The sequence below is a fragment of the Rosa rugosa genome, chromosome 6 (assembly GCF_958449725.1).
Source record: "Rosa rugosa chromosome 6, drRosRugo1.1, whole genome shotgun sequence".
NCBI lineage: Eukaryota > Viridiplantae > Streptophyta > Magnoliopsida > Rosales > Rosaceae > Rosa > Rosa rugosa.
The window spans coordinates 37,771,437-37,793,109 of NC_084825.1; the positions used below are offsets into that span (position 1 = coordinate 37,771,437).

The window sequence follows — 21,673 nt, forward strand, 5'->3', positions numbered from 1 at the left end:
CCCTCAAGTTTACACTATTATCACATTTGTGACCCCAAAGTGGATTGGGCTGTTCCAAGCTTTCTCTATAGGCCCAATTCGAAAATAAAAACCTTCGAGCCCAAACGAAATCAAGCAACGTCGCAATCCACAATAAAAATTGTTGACTGAAATTTATTCGCGATTTCAGTTCGTAAAACCTTAAATATATCGGGGCTCACAGCCTCACTAGGCCAGACAAGGCGCACTGAGTGCATAGACCGGGACAAAGCCCATTTAGCCATACTAAACAAAGGTAGGGATTTATTACTGGCATAGTGCCACTAAATACCAAATAGTAAAAGTAAAAAAACTCCATAAAACAAAATAAAATCAACTTAGGCCCAATAACTGGGCCCAGGCCCACATTCCAGTCAAGCCAGCAAGGAAGGTAAAGCAGCCCACCAATCCGGCCTATGAGGACCTCACCACCAACCCTATCACCGTCACCCCACACCTGCCAGATCACCACCGATGTCGGGGCATCTCCGTCCTGTCATGAGAGACAATTTTAAGAGATTATGAGAGAGAAGTAAATCTCCACCTGTATTAAATTCGAATGTTAAATTATAACAACTTAAAACCGTGCATTTATTCTCAGTATTTAGATTCACTCGTATCTCACAGTCCTTCAAAACATATCTCAGAGACAGTTTTTTTAAGGGAATGGAAGAGACAAGTAAATCCGACGACTAAAAACAAATGCGCAGTTTAAGTTGTTATAATTTCATATTTTAAATTTACATGTGGTTGAGATTAGGGCTGTCAATGGGTCATGTCATGTTAGGTTCGTGGCGGGTCAAGATATTTGTCGTGTCACAAGAGACAAACTCAAAACTCAGCCAACCCATATAATAATTGTAACTCAAACTCAACCTATTTATTAAAAAAAATTACATGTTTTCAACCCGCTTAACCAATTTAATAAATAGGTCGTGTCATGTTAGACAAAATGACTCATTTAAGGGTTAACATGGTGACCCATTTAACTAAAAAAAAGAAGCATGAATTGATTAAATTCACTAAAAACTCCACAAAACGAAGAATATAAATAATTATATATTATTCGTAAACAATTAATTCCAATAATGATGAAGGAAAATATTTTAAATTGTCCAATCTCATAATCAAATACTCCCAACGTCCAAAATTTCAAGAAGAAATATAACATAATCAGGTTATACGGGTTCACTTCGTGTTGTCAGGTTGACCCGCGATTGACTCGCTTTTTAATAGTGCGAGTTCAACCCATTTTATTTCCTGCGGATTTCGAGTCGTGTTATCGGGTCATGTCGGAATTGACAACCCTAGTTGAGTTGCACTCCTCGCAATTTCTTAAAATTGTCTCTTAGGTGAATAAGCCTGCCTTTGATCATCTAAATTATAAATAACATTCGATACAAATAGTGACCATAACTGGTAGATTGGTTGAGACAACCTCCATACAATTATCAACAAATATCTCTTGTCAATTGAATTACGTGAAGTCTATAATCATCTCTAGTTGAATTTCAGTTTTGGTCTGTCTTGTTGAATGGGGAAAATCTCACATTAGAAAAGTGATAAAAGAAAATATAACTTATAAGTGGATAACTCACACTCATCTGATGCATTTTGAAATAAAACCCAACACTTTTGAGACAATATTGGTACAATTGTAGCCCACACTTGTTGCTTTTTAACATGTATTATCAACTTGGATTATTTTTCTTCAAAGTGTTAATATGCGGATTTTCTTTACTCACCATTTCCCCAAATGCTCGTTAAGTTCTTTAAAACAGTTTATCAAATATTTGCACCCAACTAAATTGCTAGGCTGGAACAAAACATTAATGGGGCTATTGCTTTCATCAAAATCTCTAAATCCTAATTATATAAAAAGGTCATATTATTGCACGAGAATTTGTATTATGTCATTGACAATAAGATGATTTGTTAGCACAAAATTAAGATGAGGCCATGAGATTATAGGTATGCGATTATATGATAGAGTTGAAGAGAAGATGCCTTGGGGAAAATATCAGGCTACATAAAAAAGTTGGGGTTTAGTGGTTCGACAAATCGAATTGGTGATGGTTAGCAAAAAATAATCAAAGATTTGGAGTTAACTAATGAACAAAGACTGCCAAGTAAAATACAATTAGAACATTCCGCATTCAAAGGCGCCACTTGCTGTTTTGGGAAAACAAAGATGACAAAGTAAGAGTTAACAAATCACCATGGCAAAGTAAACAATGATATAGTAAATCCTATATAGATTTGCTAAATCATGAAGGATTATCCATCGAAATCCTACATAAATCAATAATTAAAAATCGCTCACATGCACATGCTATCAGTAGAACAGCGAAGCTCAGCTTGTGAAATGGTAGGCGAAGCGTGACTCAGTTACACATGTCTTTTTGACAAAAATCTCTTTGCCAAAGTCAAGAATGTAACTTTCAAGCAACGGCAGAGAAATGAACCGAACAAGATAACTCAGAGAAGCACGGCAGGCAATTTAAATCATACTAATTTAGTTAAGCAGATAGATTCACAACAAGAATACAAGAGACCAAGCACGCACCACTAAAGAAATCAACCTAACAAAGCAGGCTCCTGCAAAAGACAATAGGATACTTCCCAAAAACATTCATGGCCAGCTTACCGTTATCATTTTTTTTAAGACAAATGTCAATGTGAAGCTCAGAGAGGGCAAGAGCATGTTCTGGCATTGATGGAGAAACCTCAAGCCTGACCCCAGTTCCAGCTCCAACCCTAATCCTCAGTTGCCTGGCCAACAAGGACAAGGGGAGCCACATGAATGAGAGAAGCTGCAGGCTTTGTAGGCTAGTAACACCAGCAGCTGTTTCAGCTGACTTTAGCTGGCTGCTGGGTCCAATTCCCAGAGAACATCCAAGGCACTGATGTTGATGTAATCTAAAAGCTTCAATCACAGAAACTCAGGAAGTGGGTCCCACTGCTCTTCATCGCCATCTGATTTCCAAGGCTGGCAATGATGATAACACAAAGTTGGCAACAGAATCATGGTTTATGTACATGATAGCTACTGAGTAATCTCATCTCTGGAAGAAACTAGCATGTGGACAATGAAGTTGAAAGGGAGTGCAGATGAGCAAGAAGAAGAGAATGTGACCACAGAGAAAAGAATATTTATATTGATGTAACACTAATGATATATTGTTTTACAAACAGAACACCTATAAGAATGATGGACAAATTTGATTCAATATTGTACAAAGTGCATCATAATTTGATGCACATCCTAAAAAATTATGTAACCAAGCATGAAAACAAATGCAAATTATTGAAAGATACAGACAAAATCAGGGTAGAAGAAAAATGAGCTTCAAAAACTTCCGAGATAAAACTGTTAGTCACCTAATCCTTCCCAATGGCATTATCTCCACCTTGTAGGTTGATTATGGTTCCTACCACTATCACCTTCACTAGTATCGGAAGTCCCTTCACTCAAGTGTTTATCTTTATCACCCATCTTCATACCAACATGATTCTCCCGTCGATAATCGGGATCTGAACGGGATGTATCTCTCCCTGGTCGCCTTTCCTGCATATAATGAAAAAGATGGATAGAGTTAGGTATTGATCAAGAAAACAAGGTCATTATAAATCTTCATATTGAATTTTTGTCACACATACTTCACGGAATAGCAAGTCATCAGCCTCCAGCATGTGGATCACATGTCCCATTTTTGGCCTTTTTGTGGCATCAGGATCAACACATCGAAGAGCAACCAGCAGAGCACGTTTAAGTGCTTTTGAAGCAGGCATCTCAGGCAACTTAGGATCAACTACTTCCTCAGCTTTTCGGTCTCCAACCATGTTTTTTAACCATTCAACTAGATTCACCTGGTAAAAAAGAAGTTATAATTAATTTTCAACTTACAGTTAGAAGCAACAGAAAACCCGATAAATGAGGAAAAAAAAAGGTTCCAAAACTAACCTCTCCTTTTGGCCGACCATAATCAACAGGGTTTCTCCCGGTTATTATCTCCATTATAAGTATTCCAAAGCTATATACATCACTCTTCTCATTCAACATTCCGGTGCAAGCATACTCTGGTGCAACATAGCTAAACAAACCACCAATTTGAGTCTTGATGCATGTGTTTAGGTCAATCGCCAACAAACCAAATGATAGAAAAGGAATGAGAGAAAAAAATGAACTAACCCAAATGTTCCCATCACTCGAGTCGTCACATAACTATTCTCAGAGCACAAGAGCTTGGCAAGCCCGAAATCAGACACCTTGGGATGCCATTGGCGATCAACTAGTATGTTGCTAGATTTTACATCACGATGAACAACCTTTGGTTCAAGACCCTCATGAAGATAGGCCAACCTGCACAAAGAGGAAACCTCAAATGAGTGAAAACTTGCATACATCAATCATGGTTTTTCTTTTTTGTTACACAAAAAGAGTAAAAATTGGTATATGGACAGTACCCTTTTGCGGTTCCCAATATAATATTCATTCGAATATCCCACGTTAGAGGGCTGACTTCACCAACATCCCCATGAAGCCATTGATCCAGATTGCCATTGTCAACATACTCATACACAAGCATCCTAAGAAACAAAACCGGAAGTCGAATTGACACCTCTTAGATGCTCCACAGTAATAATAAACTAAAAATCCAATTCTAAGATAAACCATGTATACCTGTATGCACCTTCAACACAGTATCCGAGCAACCTCACAAGATTTTTATGTCTCACACGCCCAATTACTTCCACCTCCACTTTAAATTCCTTCTCAGCTTGACCCCTATACAAAATCAAAGGCAGTATCATTAGTTAATTACTGGCCATAGTGCTATTCACCACACAACATAAAAAAACTGAGGCAAAACGTAAAAGTTTAACATAAAAGAAAAATGAGATAAGTCAAAGTGGAGGAATGTGTGTGTGTCAGACAGAGAGATTCTGATGCCAACATCATCAATTCAAGCTTGACTGTGAGCACAAGGAACCTAAAATGAATGATGGGCTCTTTTTCAGAAAGCAGGCGACTTTACAGCACAAATTGTCTCAAACGCAAGATAAGAATAACAATCAAAAGCGAATAAAACATACAAAAAGATAATCAAATGATGAAGTCGTAGAATCAAATACCCTGTTTGGTTGCCCAGAAAATCCATGAACAGAAGAAATCACAGCGGAAAAAAGAAAGTTAAATCGCAAACATAGTCAACTCACATCAGTACACCCTAACTGATAGAAGGATCACTCTAAAATGAAAATTCAACCATTTTATGAAATATTCAAACGCCATTTTAGGAAAGAAATAACAGAAAACAAATGAAAACTATTTATTTTTAGCTTCTGTAATTTTCTATTTAACAAAGTGCCTCACTAAAATTTTCACAAACCAAACTGAAGAACCCAGAATCGATAATCAAAACCGCCACAAACCCATATCAAAAACACACCCAAAGCCACAATAAACACATCAAGCTTTCATCTTTTATCAAAAATAAATAAAAAATGGTATTAAAAATCATATAGTACCTGTTATTCAACAAGTTCTTAACAGCGACCTTAGTCCCGTCACTGAGAATCCCACTGTACACAATCCCATACCCACCTTCTCCAATCACATTTTCTTCACACAACCCATTAGTCGCAGCCTCCAGCTCTCTCAAAGTGTACCACCTCCCCCACCCCAGATGCGAAACCTCGGGACCCACCACGTTGCCGCTCGCAAACGACGCCGTTTCGCTGTTCAGAGTCCCCTTGCTCTCGCCGCTGGAGGCGCGGTCGGAGAACACGACGACGCGGTGGTCGGGCTTGCCGATCTCGACGTGGACTTCCGGCTGGGGGTGGTGGACGATTTCCTGGATTTCTTTAGAGATTACTGGGCTGGGCACGGCGGCGAGCTTGTTGGGGTTGTTGTGGGCTTTGTGGGCCTTGTGGCGGTGGCGGGCGGTGAGGCAGAGGGAGAGGAGGAAGAGGGTCAGGACTATCAGAGAGCCGACGAGGATTCCGATGACGACCCAGAGATGGAGGCCGAAGATGGAAGTGGGTTTCGAGAGCTCCGAGTTCACGAACGCCGCGTCGTACACTGACATTGCTGCGAATCTAATCCGGACCCAGGTGGAGAAATGGAGTTTAGAGATGTGGGTCGGGTCGCATTAGGCTCGCCGGAGATTGGTTTTCCGGCGAACGGAGAATCGGAGATAGGAAAAAACTCTAGAAGAAAGTGGAGGTGTGTGTAAATGATCTGTCTGGCTCTCTCTGTCCGGCTCTCTCTGTCCGTCTCTATATTACTAAGGGGGTGCTTGGTGGAATGACGATTTTGTCCCTTGTCTGAGTCTCTGCTTCACTGACTTGGTGTTTACTTTCCCAAATGGAGGTTGGCTTAAGCTAATCAGCCAGCTTAAACAGGGTTTTCTATTTTTACTACAACTCTTAACTACAACATTATTCAATAGTGCCGAGTTCACCGAAACAAGTGTGTGAACTCATCATTGACTAGAAACCTTACAGTTTAACTTTGTGGCGTTCAACCTAATCAACTATGATGGGACCCTTTAATCCTAGGTTTGAGAAAATCCAAATTTAAGGGTTCGTGATCCTTATTAACATAGAGATGGAAAAGAAAAAAAAAAACAATCTCAGAAGGTGTTTGCCGATTGTCATTTACCAATAATTATTCTCTTATTTTCTTGATCTTGCAAGGAGAAAGAAAAGAGAAATGTAAAAAGTCGAAGGTTTTAAGACGGTGCATACTCAATGTATACCTAATCGGCAACTTTGACATCCTCGACTAGCCTCCTTTGTCACCAAACCACAAAAGAATGGGAGAATGGAGGTATGAAAGTATGAAACCCTAGAGAAACCTAGGGAAGGAACCGGTCTCAACAAATTTCAAAAGAATAAAATCCTCCAAAATTCCAATAGACATAAAGAAATAAGACCCTATTTAGAAGTGTAATTATTAGCTAAACCGTTATTATCAAGGAATCATTTCACTCCCAGGTCTCAATCAAATAAAGAATTTGCATTTTGAAATTGGCTCATGCTCAAGTAATATTATTCAATTGAGTAGAGTTCACCTAAACAAGTGTGTGAACTCATCATTGACTAGAAACCTTACAGTTAAATTTGTGGCGTTCAATTTAATTAACTATGATGGAAACCCTAGGCTTGAGAATATCTAGGCCTAAGGGCTCACTATCATAGAGATTAAAAAAAAACAATATCAGAAAATGTTTGCTGATCACTAGTTATCAACAATTAATATCTTATTTTCCCGATCTTGCGAGGAGAAAGAGAAAGAGGAACGAAGGAAGTTAATGATTTTGGCGTGTGGGTACTCGATGTATGCCTCATCCGCAACTTTGACATCCCTAGACTAGCCTCCTTTTGTCACCAAACCGCAAAAGAAGGGGAGAACGAAGGTATGAAACCCTAGAGAAACTAGGGAAGGAACCAATCTCAACAAATTTCTAAAGAAAAATATCCTCCAAAATTCCCCATAAAAGGAATAAACAAATCGAGAAACAATAGACATAAAGAGAATGGGGGAAAATAGAACACTAATTAGAAGTGTAATTATTAGATAAACCGTTATTATCAAGGAATCATTTCACTCCCAAGTCTCAATCAAACCGAGAATTTCCATTCCGTGAACACTCTATTATGTGCAAGAAGTCCATCTGAAAGCACTATCTTACCTAATTTTTTTGTTTGAAGGGCAGGGAGAAAGATGATTGAAGACAACTGGGGGCCTACTAATCCACTTTTAAACAAGGTTAAGGTAACCAAAAGGTGACCGTTGGATATTTTGATTAAGCCACAAATTGATGTTTCCTTTCTTAACAAGATTGTCTCAGGACTTATGTGTTGGGAGGAAATTTCCAGTGGAAAATCTTATCTGCAGCTTTAATAACCATGGTGTGAATTTCGATGGAGTAAACCAAAAACATTTTGATAAAATCCAATAAGTCACCGTACGATACTACATTGCAAAGTTATTGATTCAAAGTCTTTCGGAGAATTCGATCACGATCAAATTAGGTTAGAGGTTCGATCACCTTCAAATTTAACCAAAAACAGAAGATTATAGATCCAGAAAATGCCTGATTGCTATTTTGTCACTGCAAAATCAAAATGGAAGGGCATGTTTGCTTGCAAGTGGTGTTATGGACTTGTGGGAATCTTATTATCATTTTCTAATGTATCCAGACAAAGTGAAGAAAAAGCTAAAACACCACTAAATAGTGGAAAGCCCTCAAGGAATTGTGTGGACAGCATATAAATGACCCATGATGGAACTTGAAAATGATTTCTTCTGCATTTTGCTCAAGTGTTGTGAGTTGTGACAGTTGGGGTTCCCTCACATTTGGCTAATCAAGCTGCATCATTGGACATGATAAAAATAAAGCATATCCTCTTGTTTGGTCTTAGTGGTGATTCTGAGGAGTATGATTTAGGATTTGGGTTAATAATTAACAGAGCAAACGCTTAATCTGCAAGTAATCAAGTAATATTCATGATTAACCCACATCCTAAATCATTCTAAATAAAAAAGAGGATATTTTGGGATGCATGTGAAATAAATAATAGAACCAACAGACCATTCAGAAGCATAATAATTTGCTTTGTCTCAGCCTCGTGATTAAGGGAAGGGCTTATGTGGTAAAAGGCAGTCCATCCCCTAATTAATTTCGGCACTTAAGCAAGTTGTACATAGAATACAATAGGCACTAGGGGCAAGAATTCAACAATGCCTGCAGAAAATTCTAACAAACGATTAGCAGATACTGTGGTTAGCTTAAGCATGTGATTAACGGATACTGTCGTACTAATTCAAGGAAAAGAAAGATGATACAGGGCTGAAAGAGAACTCTGAACTTCTGACTAGCTGTTAGGCTGTTAGCTCATCGAAACATTATACACAATTACACATAACAGAAACTAATTGTTTTTTGTTCTGCTTACTTCTATTAATTTCTCCCCTGAATTCCCTCTCACTGATTCACTGTAGCCCCTTCATATCCTATTAATAAAAGTGGCACTACTTTTCAAATATGGATATGAATCCTCATTGAATTTAAAAATAAAGGAAACAAAACAGCCGTTGACAATAATGAGCGCTATGCCCTATGTCAATTGAGATTGATGAACAGTATTTGTGATGATCACCCATGGGATTACCATATCAGTCTGTTTTCTTGGCCTCTTCATCAATTGCAGCTAACCTTTCAACAAGCGGGGGGTGAGAATAGTGATATGCCGAGTACCAGGGATCAGTGTTCATAGCAGACAAATTCTCTTCCTGGAAAATCATTAAACCCCATTTAGTAATGCAAACGGTATTAGCAACAAGGTAAAGAGTACAAATACATCAATCAATTCAGATAGCACATAAATGCCTATACATCCCACCTGTTTGGTGTTGGCACATTCATCTGTCTAATGTTATAATAACAGAATTTTAAATGAATCTGAGCAGCCAGATTTATTTGTGGGACAGTTCATCTATCTATGCGATCAGGATAATCAATCACAAGGAGTCAAAATTTAATGAGAAAAAAAAAATCAACGGTCCTGAATTAGTTGCATTCAAGTTTTCTAGTTTGAAAATAGAGCAAATCAATTCATCTCCAAACAAGGGACAAAATTAGATAAATTACCTGTAGCCGAACAAGACCAGCTCGAAGTGAAGCGGCATAACCAAGCTCCGTAGCAAAAGCATCAGCCTACAAAAATACAAATCTGATGAGAAAAAATACCAGCAGTGTACGAGCAAGGATCAACTGATGAAGTATCGATTCACCTGAAATTCAAAAGCTCGGCTCACAAGGTTAAGAGCAAAGCTAACCAGGTGCTGGACAGGTATTATGGTGTGCTGCAAACAACAAAGTGAGGACAAAATAAATTATACAGCTGGGAACTTGGGTTGTTTTATTATAACAAAGTTTTTATTAATCATTGAATCCAGGATAGCCCAAATATAGGAGTTCATGAGTCATCCAAGAAGCCTGATCTTCTGTTGCAAATGGTTCACACAAGCCTAACAAATTGGACTATACACATGACATGTGGTCTGTATATGTTTTATAATATCTATGATAGAAGAACAGAAGGGAAGTGGCAATACCAAAAAAATTTGGTACCTGAAATATGATGAGTCCAATGATGACTGGCTGGGTGTCAAACCCAAAACTTTGAAACAGACTGCTCGAATTTCTTACTAGAGTATATCCCCCAAACTGTAGAAGTGTAAGGATCTGTGCCAAGTATAAAAAATCATAAGCAACAAGACAAATCATATAAAGAACTCACTCGGAGTCAAAACATCAGAAGAATTAAATTAAAATAAAATAATAATCTTTTAAGACCAAATGATAGGTAGACAAGACATGAACAATCATCTCTATGATGCCCTATGTTAGGGCAATAGGGTCTATGCTAACAAGCCTCAAGGCCTGTCCAAGGTCATTGATCAGCCTTCAGCCACTTGCCTTGGGCCTAACCGAGTATAATTATTTACAACTCAGGTAAGGTCAACCTAGCTATAGGAGTTCAGCATTCTAGATGATAAAACAGATTAAAAGGTGATGCAGTTTGCAAGAAAATTAAAAGCATACCTGCACCGCAATAAATGAATACATTGTGTGATTAAGCTTCCAATGGCCTAGCTCATGAGCAATGACAGCTACAATTTCCTCATCATTTTTGCACTGCAAAACATAAATTTTAGGAATAAGAGAGTATGCAACCATAAACTAACCAACAGGATACAAAATTGATGAAAGAAGAACTATTTCAAAAAGTGCTGCTCCTGACCTGCTGAATCAATGTATCATAGAGGACAATTCTCTTGTTCTTAAAAAATCCGTACATATAGGCCTGTATCATGATAGGTAAAATGAGTAAGTTCACAAACATTAACATAATTCAGAAAAAAATAGTCAACAAGAGGAAAGAAAAAAAGGAAAATTGTATTCCCCGTCCCTATGAGGGCAGTATTAGCTACGTAATGATATAAGACAAGAACACTATTTTAACAATTAAAGCATATAAATGAACACCCCCAAAGCATGTTCCCAAAACCCCTGATTGCAGTTTTATTAAAGCAAAGAAGATAAACAATGGTAAGAAATAGGCCTTCTACTACTAATCAACCAAAATGCAAATGAGATAAGTTTACACTTCAGATGAGAAGTGCAGAACCTTTCTATCTTACTAACCCCCCTGATTGCAGTTTCATTAATGTAGAGAAGGTTAACTATGGTAATAACTAAGAGAAGGGTTTTCCCTACTCACTAAATAACAAAAATGCAAATGAACATCTAGAATACAAAAAATCACAAGTTTTACAATTAAGTTTCTGAAGTGAATGGGACATGTTTTCCCCCTTAGATTAATCACAGAAAACAGTTAAAACAAGGGTTGTGTCCTCACATTGCTATGGCTTGACCTTGTAGATCCATCAACAACAAACAACTTCTTCAATGGAAACTTGAGGGAAGAAGCGAGCTTCTCAATTTTCTCCCTGAGCGGACCCTCTGGAAGCTATTGTTACACATAACATGGAAAGTAAGACCACGAAACTGAATCAATGACAGGATAAATGGATTCTAGTTTGGTGAAAATTATATTGAACACTCACAGGGGTAAACTTGTTAAAGAGTGGAGCTATTAGAATAGGGTAGATCGTCATCATAACAAGAGAGAGCACAAACATGAATCCCCAAAGATAAATGGCCAAGTAAGCACCTCCTTTCTGCAACCACAGAGTTGAACATGAAAAACCACCAACCATGAGAGATGTTTTGTACGATATCATAGAACTAGAGTGCAGATAAAATGAAGTTATAATATTTACCCAAAACAAAATATCTAACATGGATTCAAGAAACAATCATCAATTAAGTCAATGGACATAACTAAACACAGCATCTAAAAAGGTTTCAGCTCAAATTCTTACCTGCACAATCACAATAATTGCAGACACAATAGGTGGACCAAGAATAGCCATAAGGCAAATTCCTTTCAACATGTCTCTGAAGAATAACCATATAGTTTGCTGTGAAAGGGATGCAAATGTTGGAATGAGCATTATTGATAATAATAATAATACAGCAATAGTGATAATAACAATAATATATCAAAAGATAATATTAAGATTATCTAATGACTTAATGAATTATAAAGAAACTGATAAGACATGGAACTGAGAAAGGTCTGATTCCGAATACAAACCTTATTGAAACCATGACGTGCCTCAACCACAAATGTGGAGTAGAGAGAAAATGGCAAATCAGTGATCTGGTAAAAGAAAAAAGCAGCTTTTGTAAGCCAGTACAGAAATAGATCTACAAAATCAATTAATGACAATACCCATGCGATTGCTCATAAACACTTAGAACTTTCAAAACCAATGCCACCAGAAGTTGTTCAGCATTTCAGACATTATGATAAAGCCCAGCATGATGATTAGTTTCTTATGGAAAAATGTTACCAACCTTGTGTGTGGAATAAAAAATTATATGCGCTACAATGATTAAAGGAACCATTTTGCTACTGGTAGCTACTAGCCCATTAGCTCAGATAAGGTCCAACACTTGCACAGAGCATTAAGGGAAAACCTTTGCACAACAAAATACAGCTTCTGCACACCCGGGGGGGGGGGGCTCAAATTTATATATAAGATACATCAGACCCTCCCAAAACCCAAAAATAGAGGGAAAGCCTTATACACTGGGCTCCCCCCCCCCCCCCCCCCCCCCAAACCTTTTATTTATACTGTAGATCTTTTTTGTTTTTAGAAGAAGTAGATCTATTTACTAGAGATCAGAATGAATCATCGACATTCCACACTCCACTAAAACTTAAATACCATGAGACAAGAGTGTGAAGATATTTATAAATCAGGAGATCTATTTAAGATTCAATTAAGTTATAACACACTTAAGGAAATTTCACCATCCACAATAAAGCTGAAAAAAAAACTTGCATATGCAGTGAGGAAATCAGGTGTGCACCTGTGACCACATCGTTACACCAGCTAAAAATGCAAGTGTATGCAGTATTTCATTTTCGGCATTTAGGCCAGCTAGAACCACAAAGTCTCCTGATTTCTGCATTGTCGAAACAAAAGAAAATATAAATCTATCAAACAGTTCGCAAGGGAAGTTTGCAAAAAGGAAAAAAAAAAAAAAAAAAACTCCCAATTACTAACCTTCCAAAACCAAGGCAAAACCCGAAAGAACAAAATTGCTGAATCCATCAGTATTGTCACAAACTCATGAACAAAATGGAAATGACTGCAAGTGAACAAAGATACATCAGGGAAGCAAACCCGCGCATGTGTTCAAAATTAAGAGTATCAATGATGAGAAGTGTGACTAAGATATACCTCTTTTCAAGACTGTAGGCTCGTGACTTCTCAAACTTCTCTTGGCTGATTACTCCTTCCAAAGTTTTGGGAAGTGTTGGAAGCTTGAGAGCAGAATGTTGCCGTGTATCCAGATAAGTCTCAAAGATGTACATTAATATCATGAAACCTGTAAACAATCACAAAGCAATTACAACCTACGGAACAGCAAGAAAAACTGAAGATAAATTGAATAAGAGCCAAAGGAGCAGAAGGTCATTTCGACAGAAAATGACTAGAAAACAATGAAATCAAAACCAGAAAGTTAATAGAACATATATCAATAACATAATAATCACATATCAAATCCAAGAACATGTTATTCAATTCTTAAGTAGCCAAAAGCTCAATTCCATCAAGCCCAATTGTTCATACTATTTGAAGCTGTGACGTCACAATTCGATAAAACCCAAATGTTCAAAGTCCAAACTTTGACCCAGCTCCCATTATTCTAATTCCTTTTCTTTGTTAGATCACTCTAATCTCTCTTTGAAAACATGAAGCTCTAAAATTCAAGAATCGCAGTTAAAGAAACGAACTTTAATCCGGAAAAACCCTAGCACATCTTCAAAATCAAGATTTGGGTAACAAGTCAAGATTTTTAAGCACAACCCACAATACCCTAATGCTCAGATGAACAAGAAAAACCCAAGAAAAGCTGTAATCTAACGCAAGATAGACGATAAAAGATGACGACTTTGAATCAGAAACAAGAAGTTTGAAAAGTTAATCGGAAAAATTGAAAGAGAGGAAGAGTACCAATCACAGCTTCGAGGAAGGGGAACTCCATGGCTGAGTGAGGAGGAGGTTTTGTCACAAGGAAATTGTTTTTGCCAGGGCTATATATAGTGACGGGTCTCTCGTACTCTACCCGACTCCATTTTATGACCCGACTCAAGTAGAACCCTTTTAAAACCCCACTTTTGCTTTCCCTTTTCCTTTTTAATGGGAAAACGACACTATATTAACTAATAAATTTTTTTTTTCATCAAATTTGAGACATACCAATAGTATGCTCCGTTCATAGATTAAGAAATAGTACAGAAGACTACTCTAATAAGACATTTGTGCTCAGAGTAGTCTATGCCACATAAAACACCTCGCCTTGCAGGCAATCTATTCTACATAACCTTACACGCCGAGCACGCAATTGTGGTACGCTAAAGCTAAGTACTTCCACACAGTGGCGGAGCCAGAATTTCATATGAAGTGGGGCATTCAGAAATTTTAGAAGAAAAAAAAATAAATTTGAATTTAAAATATAGGGAAAATTTCACAAACAGTACACCAAGTAAAGGCCACTAATAATTCTTATACATAAAGTTCCAAACCAAACATTTCGGTACACGAAATCTGAAACTTGACCCACTATCAGTACACAACGTCAATTTTTGACACCAAAATGTCCATTATGCCCTCAGTTTTTTTTTTTAATAATTATTTTTTCTGTTATTTTTTTCCTTCGTTTTTATCTCTTTCTTCTTCCTTCTTCCGGCTCCACGAAACCCACCTCTGTTTTCATGTGAGAAGAAGCCCGAGTTCACCCAGCTTTGTTAACCCAGCTACTAAATTTAGAGCAGAACCTGCTCTCGGGTGGAGGAATGGGTGTTCAATTGGAGGGCAAGGGTGGCGTTGGAAGCGAGGGAGTGAGCGTGGAGGTGAGGAAGGCGGCGTTGGAAGCGAGGGAGTGAGCCCAGAAGAAGGAAGAAGAAAGAGATAAAAACGAAGGAAAAAAAAATAACAGAAAAAAAAATTTTAAAAAAAAAAAGAATTGAGGGCATAATGGACATTTTGGTGTCAGATAGTGGGTCGAGTTTCAGATTTCGTGTACCGAAATGTTTGGTTTGGAACTTTATGTATAAGAATTATTAGTGGCCTTTACAAAAGAAAAGAAAACAATTGAAAAACTAACTTCCCAGCATGCATGATTCGAAACTGAGACCAGCTGCAAAAACCATGTAAATTTTGCCACTACACCAAGTCGGCTGGCAATGACTTTTCATAAACTCCAAGCTATTTATCATCGTTTCGTTTTCATGTACAAAAATTTTTAAAAAATATAAAACTGAGTGGGGCACGGGACCCACTGGGTCCCCATGTGGCTCCGCCCCTGCTTCCACAAGACTCATAGAGATAGTTTTACAAGCATAAACAATCAGTCCAACTCAGACATCTAAACGACTATAGGCTCCTGCACTATAAAAAGGGCAGGCCTCGTGACAAACCCAAGTAGCCCATAACCTGAGACCAAATCCAAACCTAGTCCCAGGCCCAAGTGTACCAAAGACCCCACAACAGTAGACGTGAATCTGCCTCTGTCAGTCATCGTCGCCGCCGCCATGTTTTCCGGCAGATGGCCCCTCCAACGCAACATCAACGCCACTTCTCTCACCGACCTACACAAATCTGCAAAAATCTCCCTGGTGCCGAAACTGGGAAGAAAGAACAATGAAATCGAAAACCCAATCGGCCAAAACGAGCTACCGATCAGGAACACCGATCTCAAACCAATTGTCTCCCGCAACAGCAGCGACCTCTTCTGCAACCAAACTTCGACCTCCGCCACTACAGATTCGCACCTAGTTTAACCACCTGTGCAACCCGGCCAACTCTGTTGCAAATCCGGCTCCAATCCGCCAAACAAAACGTAACTCCCCTGCCTCACCTTAGAACCGCGCTCGACCACGATAGATCACGCCTCTGCTAGACTCGACGATGAGGAGCAGATCCGTCACCGTCGTTCTCTGACACAAACAATGACTAAGAGTATATTAACTAATTAATTAATTACACATGATGTTATATTATTTTGGAGGAATGAATGACAAAAATGAGACATAAATCATCACAAGTGCTTGAGTTGGTACTTGGTAAGAGCTTCTAGGTGTAGAACCCCTACACTCGGTTTGAATCTCACCTCTATGTTGATTGGAATTTAAATCTCAATATATTCTTGGTGGTCATGGAGGAGGAAGTGTTTTGATATAACCCCCTATCAAGGATCAGTCTCTAAGCCTAAAAGGTCTTTTAAGAAACAGTGTGATCTCGATAAAATAAAATGAAAAAAGACATCATCTATACCTATCTATACTATTATTAAGACAATATGTGTTATTACTTATTAGTCAAAATCAAAATTTTTGACAAAAATGACGGTCAAAGATAAAAAAAACTTTAAGAATTAATTATATTGTAAGGGCAATTATGATAATTACAAATAAAATTTTGTTAAGCAAAAGAAACTAAAAAGAATCTCACAAGTCATTTTCCACTCCTATTATCTTCTCTTTGCAATAAGCGTATTCTTCCATTATATTTTCTTTTTTATTTAAAAAAAAACTTTTACACTTACAAAAAGGCCAGTTTAAACTTTTACACTTATAAAAAACTTTTACACTTACAAACTTCCAGCTAAAATTATTTCCACTCCTAATGACAGGGTAGACATAAGAAACTGCACCCAATTAAGAGCCCTAGAATAGTGGAATTGTAGACATAAGATGCTAACCCAAATTGGATCTATTAAAATTAAATACACTTATAATTTATTATCTCAAATTATGTCTTCCAATGTTTTGCAAAGAATTTGATATTTAAGTAGAACTAAAGTAAGTTTATTTAGTTTCGTAAGTAATCAGATGCAATCATGGGGTGATGGACTTATAGTTATTGCCAATTAGAAATGCACCAAATTCACATTCATTTGTTGTCATTGATTTCTGTACGTACAGTACTTAATCATGACTACTCCTTCAACATTTTCCAAATTTGGAGTAAACTCCAGGCTGAAGAATTTGCTCCAGTAAAAACCATTTTGGAAAATTCGAATGCTGTACAATTGTACATGCCTGGAAAGTTTCATAAAGAGGCAATTGAATTGAATTAGTAAAAGTTGCCTTATTGTTTCTGGACAGTGCATCAAAGTAAGTACTACTATATGTATCTACTTGCTGCAACAAAATCCAGAGAGGTAAAAAAGTAAGTAGACAATTGGTTCAGAGTTCGGATTTGTTCCAAGGACTTTGTTTCCTTTTTCAGCTATCAGCTTCCTGAATCTTTTACAAGCATTTACCTTGAAGAAAACCCATGCATGATCCAAATGTGTAGCTACCTCATTTTGAATGCTTCAAATTTTCCATGGAGAATTATACTACCAATTGGGACCCCAATATTTCATTGTCAAAATTATCCCATACAAGTTACATCATTTACATCTGGCTTATTCCCATTTCGATCAGAGGCAAAGGGTAATTTTGGGAAGAGAAGTAAATATTGATAGGGATGGGTAAACATCACTTTGCCTAGACTTAAATCATAAGTTTAACGTGAACTTAAAAGATTTCATTGACTTGAGGTCCAAGATTTTAGTAAGTGATCCAAAGTTAACCTCCCAATATATCCCTAATCCCTTTTGAAAGATTTTGGAACATTCATTTCAGCAATGACCCCTGCAATTGAACACTTCCAATATTTGTGCACTATACTCAATGCCATAATTTCATGGTTAGAACAAAACAAGTCTTTTAGCCATGAATTTGACCAGGGACTAAAAATCATTTTGATCAAAGGAACTGTATTGATTTACTATATATCCATACTGTCCTAATAAATAAAGATAGTAGTACTTGAACTAGGAATATATCAATCCTCACTGAACTTAAATGAATAGAAGAAAACAGAACAGTGTTATTGATGATCATGAGCACGATGCTTTCTGTTAATTAAGATTGATGAATCGCATTCGTGCTGCTGATCATCCATAAGTTTCACATATCAGTCTGTTTTCTTGTCTGTTTCACCAATTGCAGCCAACCTTTCGACTAGAGGGGGATGAGAATAGTGATATGCCGAGTACCAAGGATCAGTATTCATAGCTGACAAATTCTCTTCCTGGAAAATATATACCATCAAATTTCCGTTTAGTAATAATGTAATCTGTTTTAGCAAGAAGATAAGAGTAGTGCAAATAGAATGAAATGATGCAGAACTTAATAAAATCTATGTATCCTTCCAACATGGATTAATGAATCAGATAAGCTACCTGTAGTCTAACAAGACTAGCTCGAAGCGAAGAGGCATAACCAAGTTTCTTAGCAAAAGCATCAGCCTACAAAGAACCAAATATGATAAAAATAAAAAAATCTGGTGAAGGAAAAGAAATCAAAAGCCAACTGTGAAGTATGATTCACCTGAAATTCAAAAGCTCGGCTCACAAGGTTGCGAGCAAAGTGTACTAGGTGCTGGATAGGTGTTATGGTATGCTGCAAACAGAAAGTGTAGTCATATTAATAATCTCAAATTAATATTATACATATTCAGAACCAACAGATTACAGTGAAATAAGCAAAATAGAACAGTTGCATAATTAGCAAAAGGGCTATATATTGATGGTACCTGAAATATGATGAGACCAATGATCACTGGTTGAGTATCAAACCCAAAACTTAGAAACAGACTGCTCGAGTCTCTCAGGAGAGCATATCCCCCGAAGTGTAGAAGCATACGGATCTGCACCAAAGTAGGAAAATCACACAGCAAGACTACAGAGCTTACTATTTTTTTTTGGTCTGAAACTAAAGAGCTTACTCAGAGTCAACCAGAAACGTCACTAGTTTCTAAAATGACATTCATTTGCAAGAAAAATTATAGCATAAATACCTGCGTAGAAATAAATAAGTACACACTGTGATTAAGCTTCCAATGGCCCAGCTCATGAGCTAGAACAGCTACAATTTCCTCATTATTTGTACACTGCAAATACTCAATTACACACATAAATACCTTTTTTCCACAACGATATTTATTTGCAGCCACAAACTAACCGAGATAATGCAAGTTCTGATAAATTTTTGGTATGAAATTAATACCTGCTGGATCAGTGTATCATAAAGGACAATCCTCTTGTTCTTAAAAAATCCATACATATAGGCCTGTACCATGATATATAGGTAAGATGAGAAAGTCCACAAATACCAAAATTCAGAACAATGTAAACATAGTGAAAGTCCTCACATTGCTGTGACTTGACCTTATAGATCCATCAACAACAAACAACTTCTTCAATGGAAACTTGAGGGAAGAAGCCAGCTTCTCAATTTTCTCCCTCAGCTGACCCTCAGGAAGCTATATTCACACATAACAAGGAAAATAAGACAACAACACCAAACTTAATTAATGAAAGCAGGGTGAATGAATCGATTTCAGTTAGAGTTCAATAAATATTTTGAACACTTACAGGGGTGAACTTGTTAAAAAGTGGGGCTATTAGAACAGGGTAGATCGTCATCATCACAAAAGAGAGGACAAGCATGAACGCCCAAAGATAAATGACCAAGTAAGCACCTCCTTTCTGTAATTACACAGTTGAACATGAAAAGAAACTAACTATATCATTCTGAGGATTGAAGAAATTTAACTATGGTTTGCCGATAATTCAAAAGCTAGTACATGATCTTACTTACCTCTACAATTACAATGATTGCAGACACAATAGGTGGGGCAATAATAACAGAAAGACAAATTTCTTTTAACATGTCTTTCAAGAACAACCATATTGTTTGCTGTGAGACCAATTTAAGATAGATGTTAAATAAAAGAGATATAACATAAAAGATGGGATGGAACATGATAAGGTCTGAGTAGGAATGCATACGTTATTGAAACCATGACGAGCCTCGATCACAAATGTGGAGTACAAAGAGAAAGGTAAGTCTGTGATCTGGTCCAAAGATGCAAATTTTCATTACCTTTGCAAGCCGATATAGATATATGTAGGATCTATCAACGCAATAAGTGCAATGAAAATACCAAAGGGATGCTTATAAATTCTCAGAACTTACTAATCTATTAGCACTCATGTGTGTACCTGTTCCCAAATCATCACACCAGCTAAAAACGCAAGGGTATGTAGTATTTCATTTTGGGCATTGAGGCCAGCTAAGACTACAAAGTCTCCTGATTTCTGCAATACAAAACTTAATTATTAAACAGTAACAGTGCATCATCAAGGAGATTTCCAGTTTTCTACAGATAAAATCCCTACTATTACTAACCTTCCAAAACCAAGGCAAAATCCGATAGAACAAAATTGCTGAGTCCATGAGTAAGGTCACAAAATCATGAACAAAATGGAAGTTGCTGAAAGTGAAGAAAGATACATCAGTTAAGATTACCAAGGTGAACTGTTGGTCAATAAGAATCACATATACCTTCTTTCAAGACAGTAGGCTCTCGACTTCTCAAACTTTTCTTGGCTGATTACTCCTTCCAAAGTTTTAGGAAGTGTTGGAAGTTTCAGAGCAGCATGTTGGCGGAAATCCAAATAAGTTTCAAAGTTGTACATCAATATCATAAAACCTGTAAAACAATGATGATAAATTAAAGGTAGGTACAAGCTATGGAACAGAGAACCACAGAAGTTAAAGTGAGGGGATAGATAGAAATAGATTAGTACCGATAACAGCTTCCAAGAATGGGAACGCCATGGCTTAGTGCCTTAGTCTGAAGGTGCAGACAGGAAGGTTCTGTCCAAAACAAATCATCTTCGGTATCAATTTATAGCAGTACACAAGTAGTAGACATGAGATGACAGACCAAAAAAAAAAAAAAAAAAACTGCATACTGTGGACTTGACCAAATAACTTATATTTAGTGGCAGACTTGACTAACCAAAAAGAAAATATCTAGAAGAAACACCATTATTTTTTATAAATTGCAAAGTAGTTCTAGCAACAGCTTTGTGTTTATTTATATAATACACCTCTACTTTCAGAAAAGTTTGTACGAACTTTTAAACTACTCCCGTAAGAATAATACTACTAATTGCACCCACTTTTTCTCTAAAATATTCCTTACAAGTTGCATGGTACACATCTATCTTATTCCCATTTAGGAAGAGAAGTAAATGACTTGCCTAGACTACACCAAAGACTTACAAGTTTAAGCTTTCAGAGTTTAAGATTTCGGAGTGACAATTAAGTGCTAAGGTTTTGAGAATCCTGAAAGTAAGCTAGATTCATCATTGGTTGAAACTGATTCGGTGTCCAAGATTTCAATAAGTAATCCAAAATTATTAACCTTCCAATATATCCTTTTTCTGAAACAACGACACTGCAATAAGACACTTTGTGTAGTGTACTCAATACCATAATTCCAGGTTAGAACAAAACAAATAGTCTTATAGCCATGAGTTTTATCAGACTTAAAATTCTGTTAACATAGAGATCTGTATTATATCAAAACTCA

At 37.1% G+C, this 21,673-nt stretch overlaps 3 protein-coding genes across 6 annotated transcripts in view; all 3 read right to left on the minus strand.

Moving 5' to 3' along the window:
• Positions 1-3,150: 3,150 nt before the first annotated feature.
• LOC133715014 (probable serine/threonine-protein kinase At1g01540) lies at positions 3,151-6,288 on the minus strand. The gene is made up of 7 exons (XM_062141317.1): positions 5,551-6,288; positions 4,703-4,807; positions 4,486-4,608; positions 4,211-4,381; positions 3,983-4,112; positions 3,679-3,888; positions 3,151-3,586 (listed from the first exon to the last, which is right to left on the minus strand). Exons 1-7 carry the CDS (start codon positions 6,108-6,110, stop codon positions 3,419-3,421), a joined length of 1,467 nt encoding a protein of 488 aa, XP_061997301.1. The 5' UTR covers positions 6,111-6,288; the 3' UTR covers positions 3,151-3,418.
• Positions 6,289-8,880: 2,592 nt separating this feature from the next.
• The window catches only part of LOC133714093 (CAAX prenyl protease 1 homolog), a 42,856-nt gene continuing 30,063 nt past the window's right edge, over positions 8,881-21,673 (minus strand). Inside the window, exons 2-15 of one of the 2 annotated variants that reach the window (XM_062140167.1) lie at positions 14,189-14,237; positions 13,412-13,559; positions 13,235-13,319; positions 13,038-13,133; positions 12,256-12,321; positions 11,981-12,079; positions 11,663-11,776; positions 11,455-11,565; positions 10,837-10,899; positions 10,638-10,730; positions 10,164-10,277; positions 9,824-9,895; positions 9,681-9,746; positions 8,881-9,322 (exon numbers count right to left, since the gene is read on the minus strand). In XM_062140167.1, coding sequence (XP_061996151.1) covers positions 9,206-9,322; positions 9,681-9,746; positions 9,824-9,895; positions 10,164-10,277; positions 10,638-10,730; positions 10,837-10,899; positions 11,455-11,565; positions 11,663-11,776; positions 11,981-12,079; positions 12,256-12,321; positions 13,038-13,133; positions 13,235-13,319; positions 13,412-13,559; positions 14,189-14,219 — 1,275 coding nt within the window. In that variant the 5' untranslated portion in view covers positions 14,220-14,237 and the 3' untranslated portion in view covers positions 8,881-9,205. The remainder of the gene's footprint in view (positions 9,323-9,680; positions 9,747-9,823; positions 9,896-10,163; positions 10,278-10,637; positions 10,731-10,836; positions 10,900-11,454; positions 11,566-11,662; positions 11,777-11,980; positions 12,080-12,255; positions 12,322-13,037; positions 13,134-13,234; positions 13,320-13,411; positions 13,560-14,188; positions 14,238-21,673) is intronic. The other variant, XM_062140168.1, reaches the window with a different exon arrangement.
• LOC133714094 (CAAX prenyl protease 1 homolog) lies at positions 17,983-21,020 on the minus strand. Of its 3 annotated transcripts, XM_062140169.1 has the most exons (14): positions 20,883-21,020; positions 20,638-20,785; positions 20,482-20,566; positions 20,295-20,390; positions 20,082-20,147; positions 19,891-19,989; positions 19,665-19,778; positions 19,442-19,552; positions 19,297-19,359; positions 19,088-19,180; positions 18,824-18,937; positions 18,619-18,690; positions 18,471-18,536; positions 17,983-18,319 (listed from the first exon to the last, which is right to left on the minus strand). In XM_062140169.1, exons 1-14 carry the CDS (start codon positions 20,911-20,913, stop codon positions 18,203-18,205), a joined length of 1,275 nt encoding a protein of 424 aa, XP_061996153.1. In that variant the 5' UTR covers positions 20,914-21,020; the 3' UTR covers positions 17,983-18,202. The 3 variants fall into 3 exon arrangements, with proteins under 3 accessions (XP_061996153.1, XP_061996155.1, XP_061996154.1); XM_062140171.1 differs by lacking the exon at positions 19,088-19,180; XM_062140170.1 differs by lacking the exon at positions 18,471-18,536.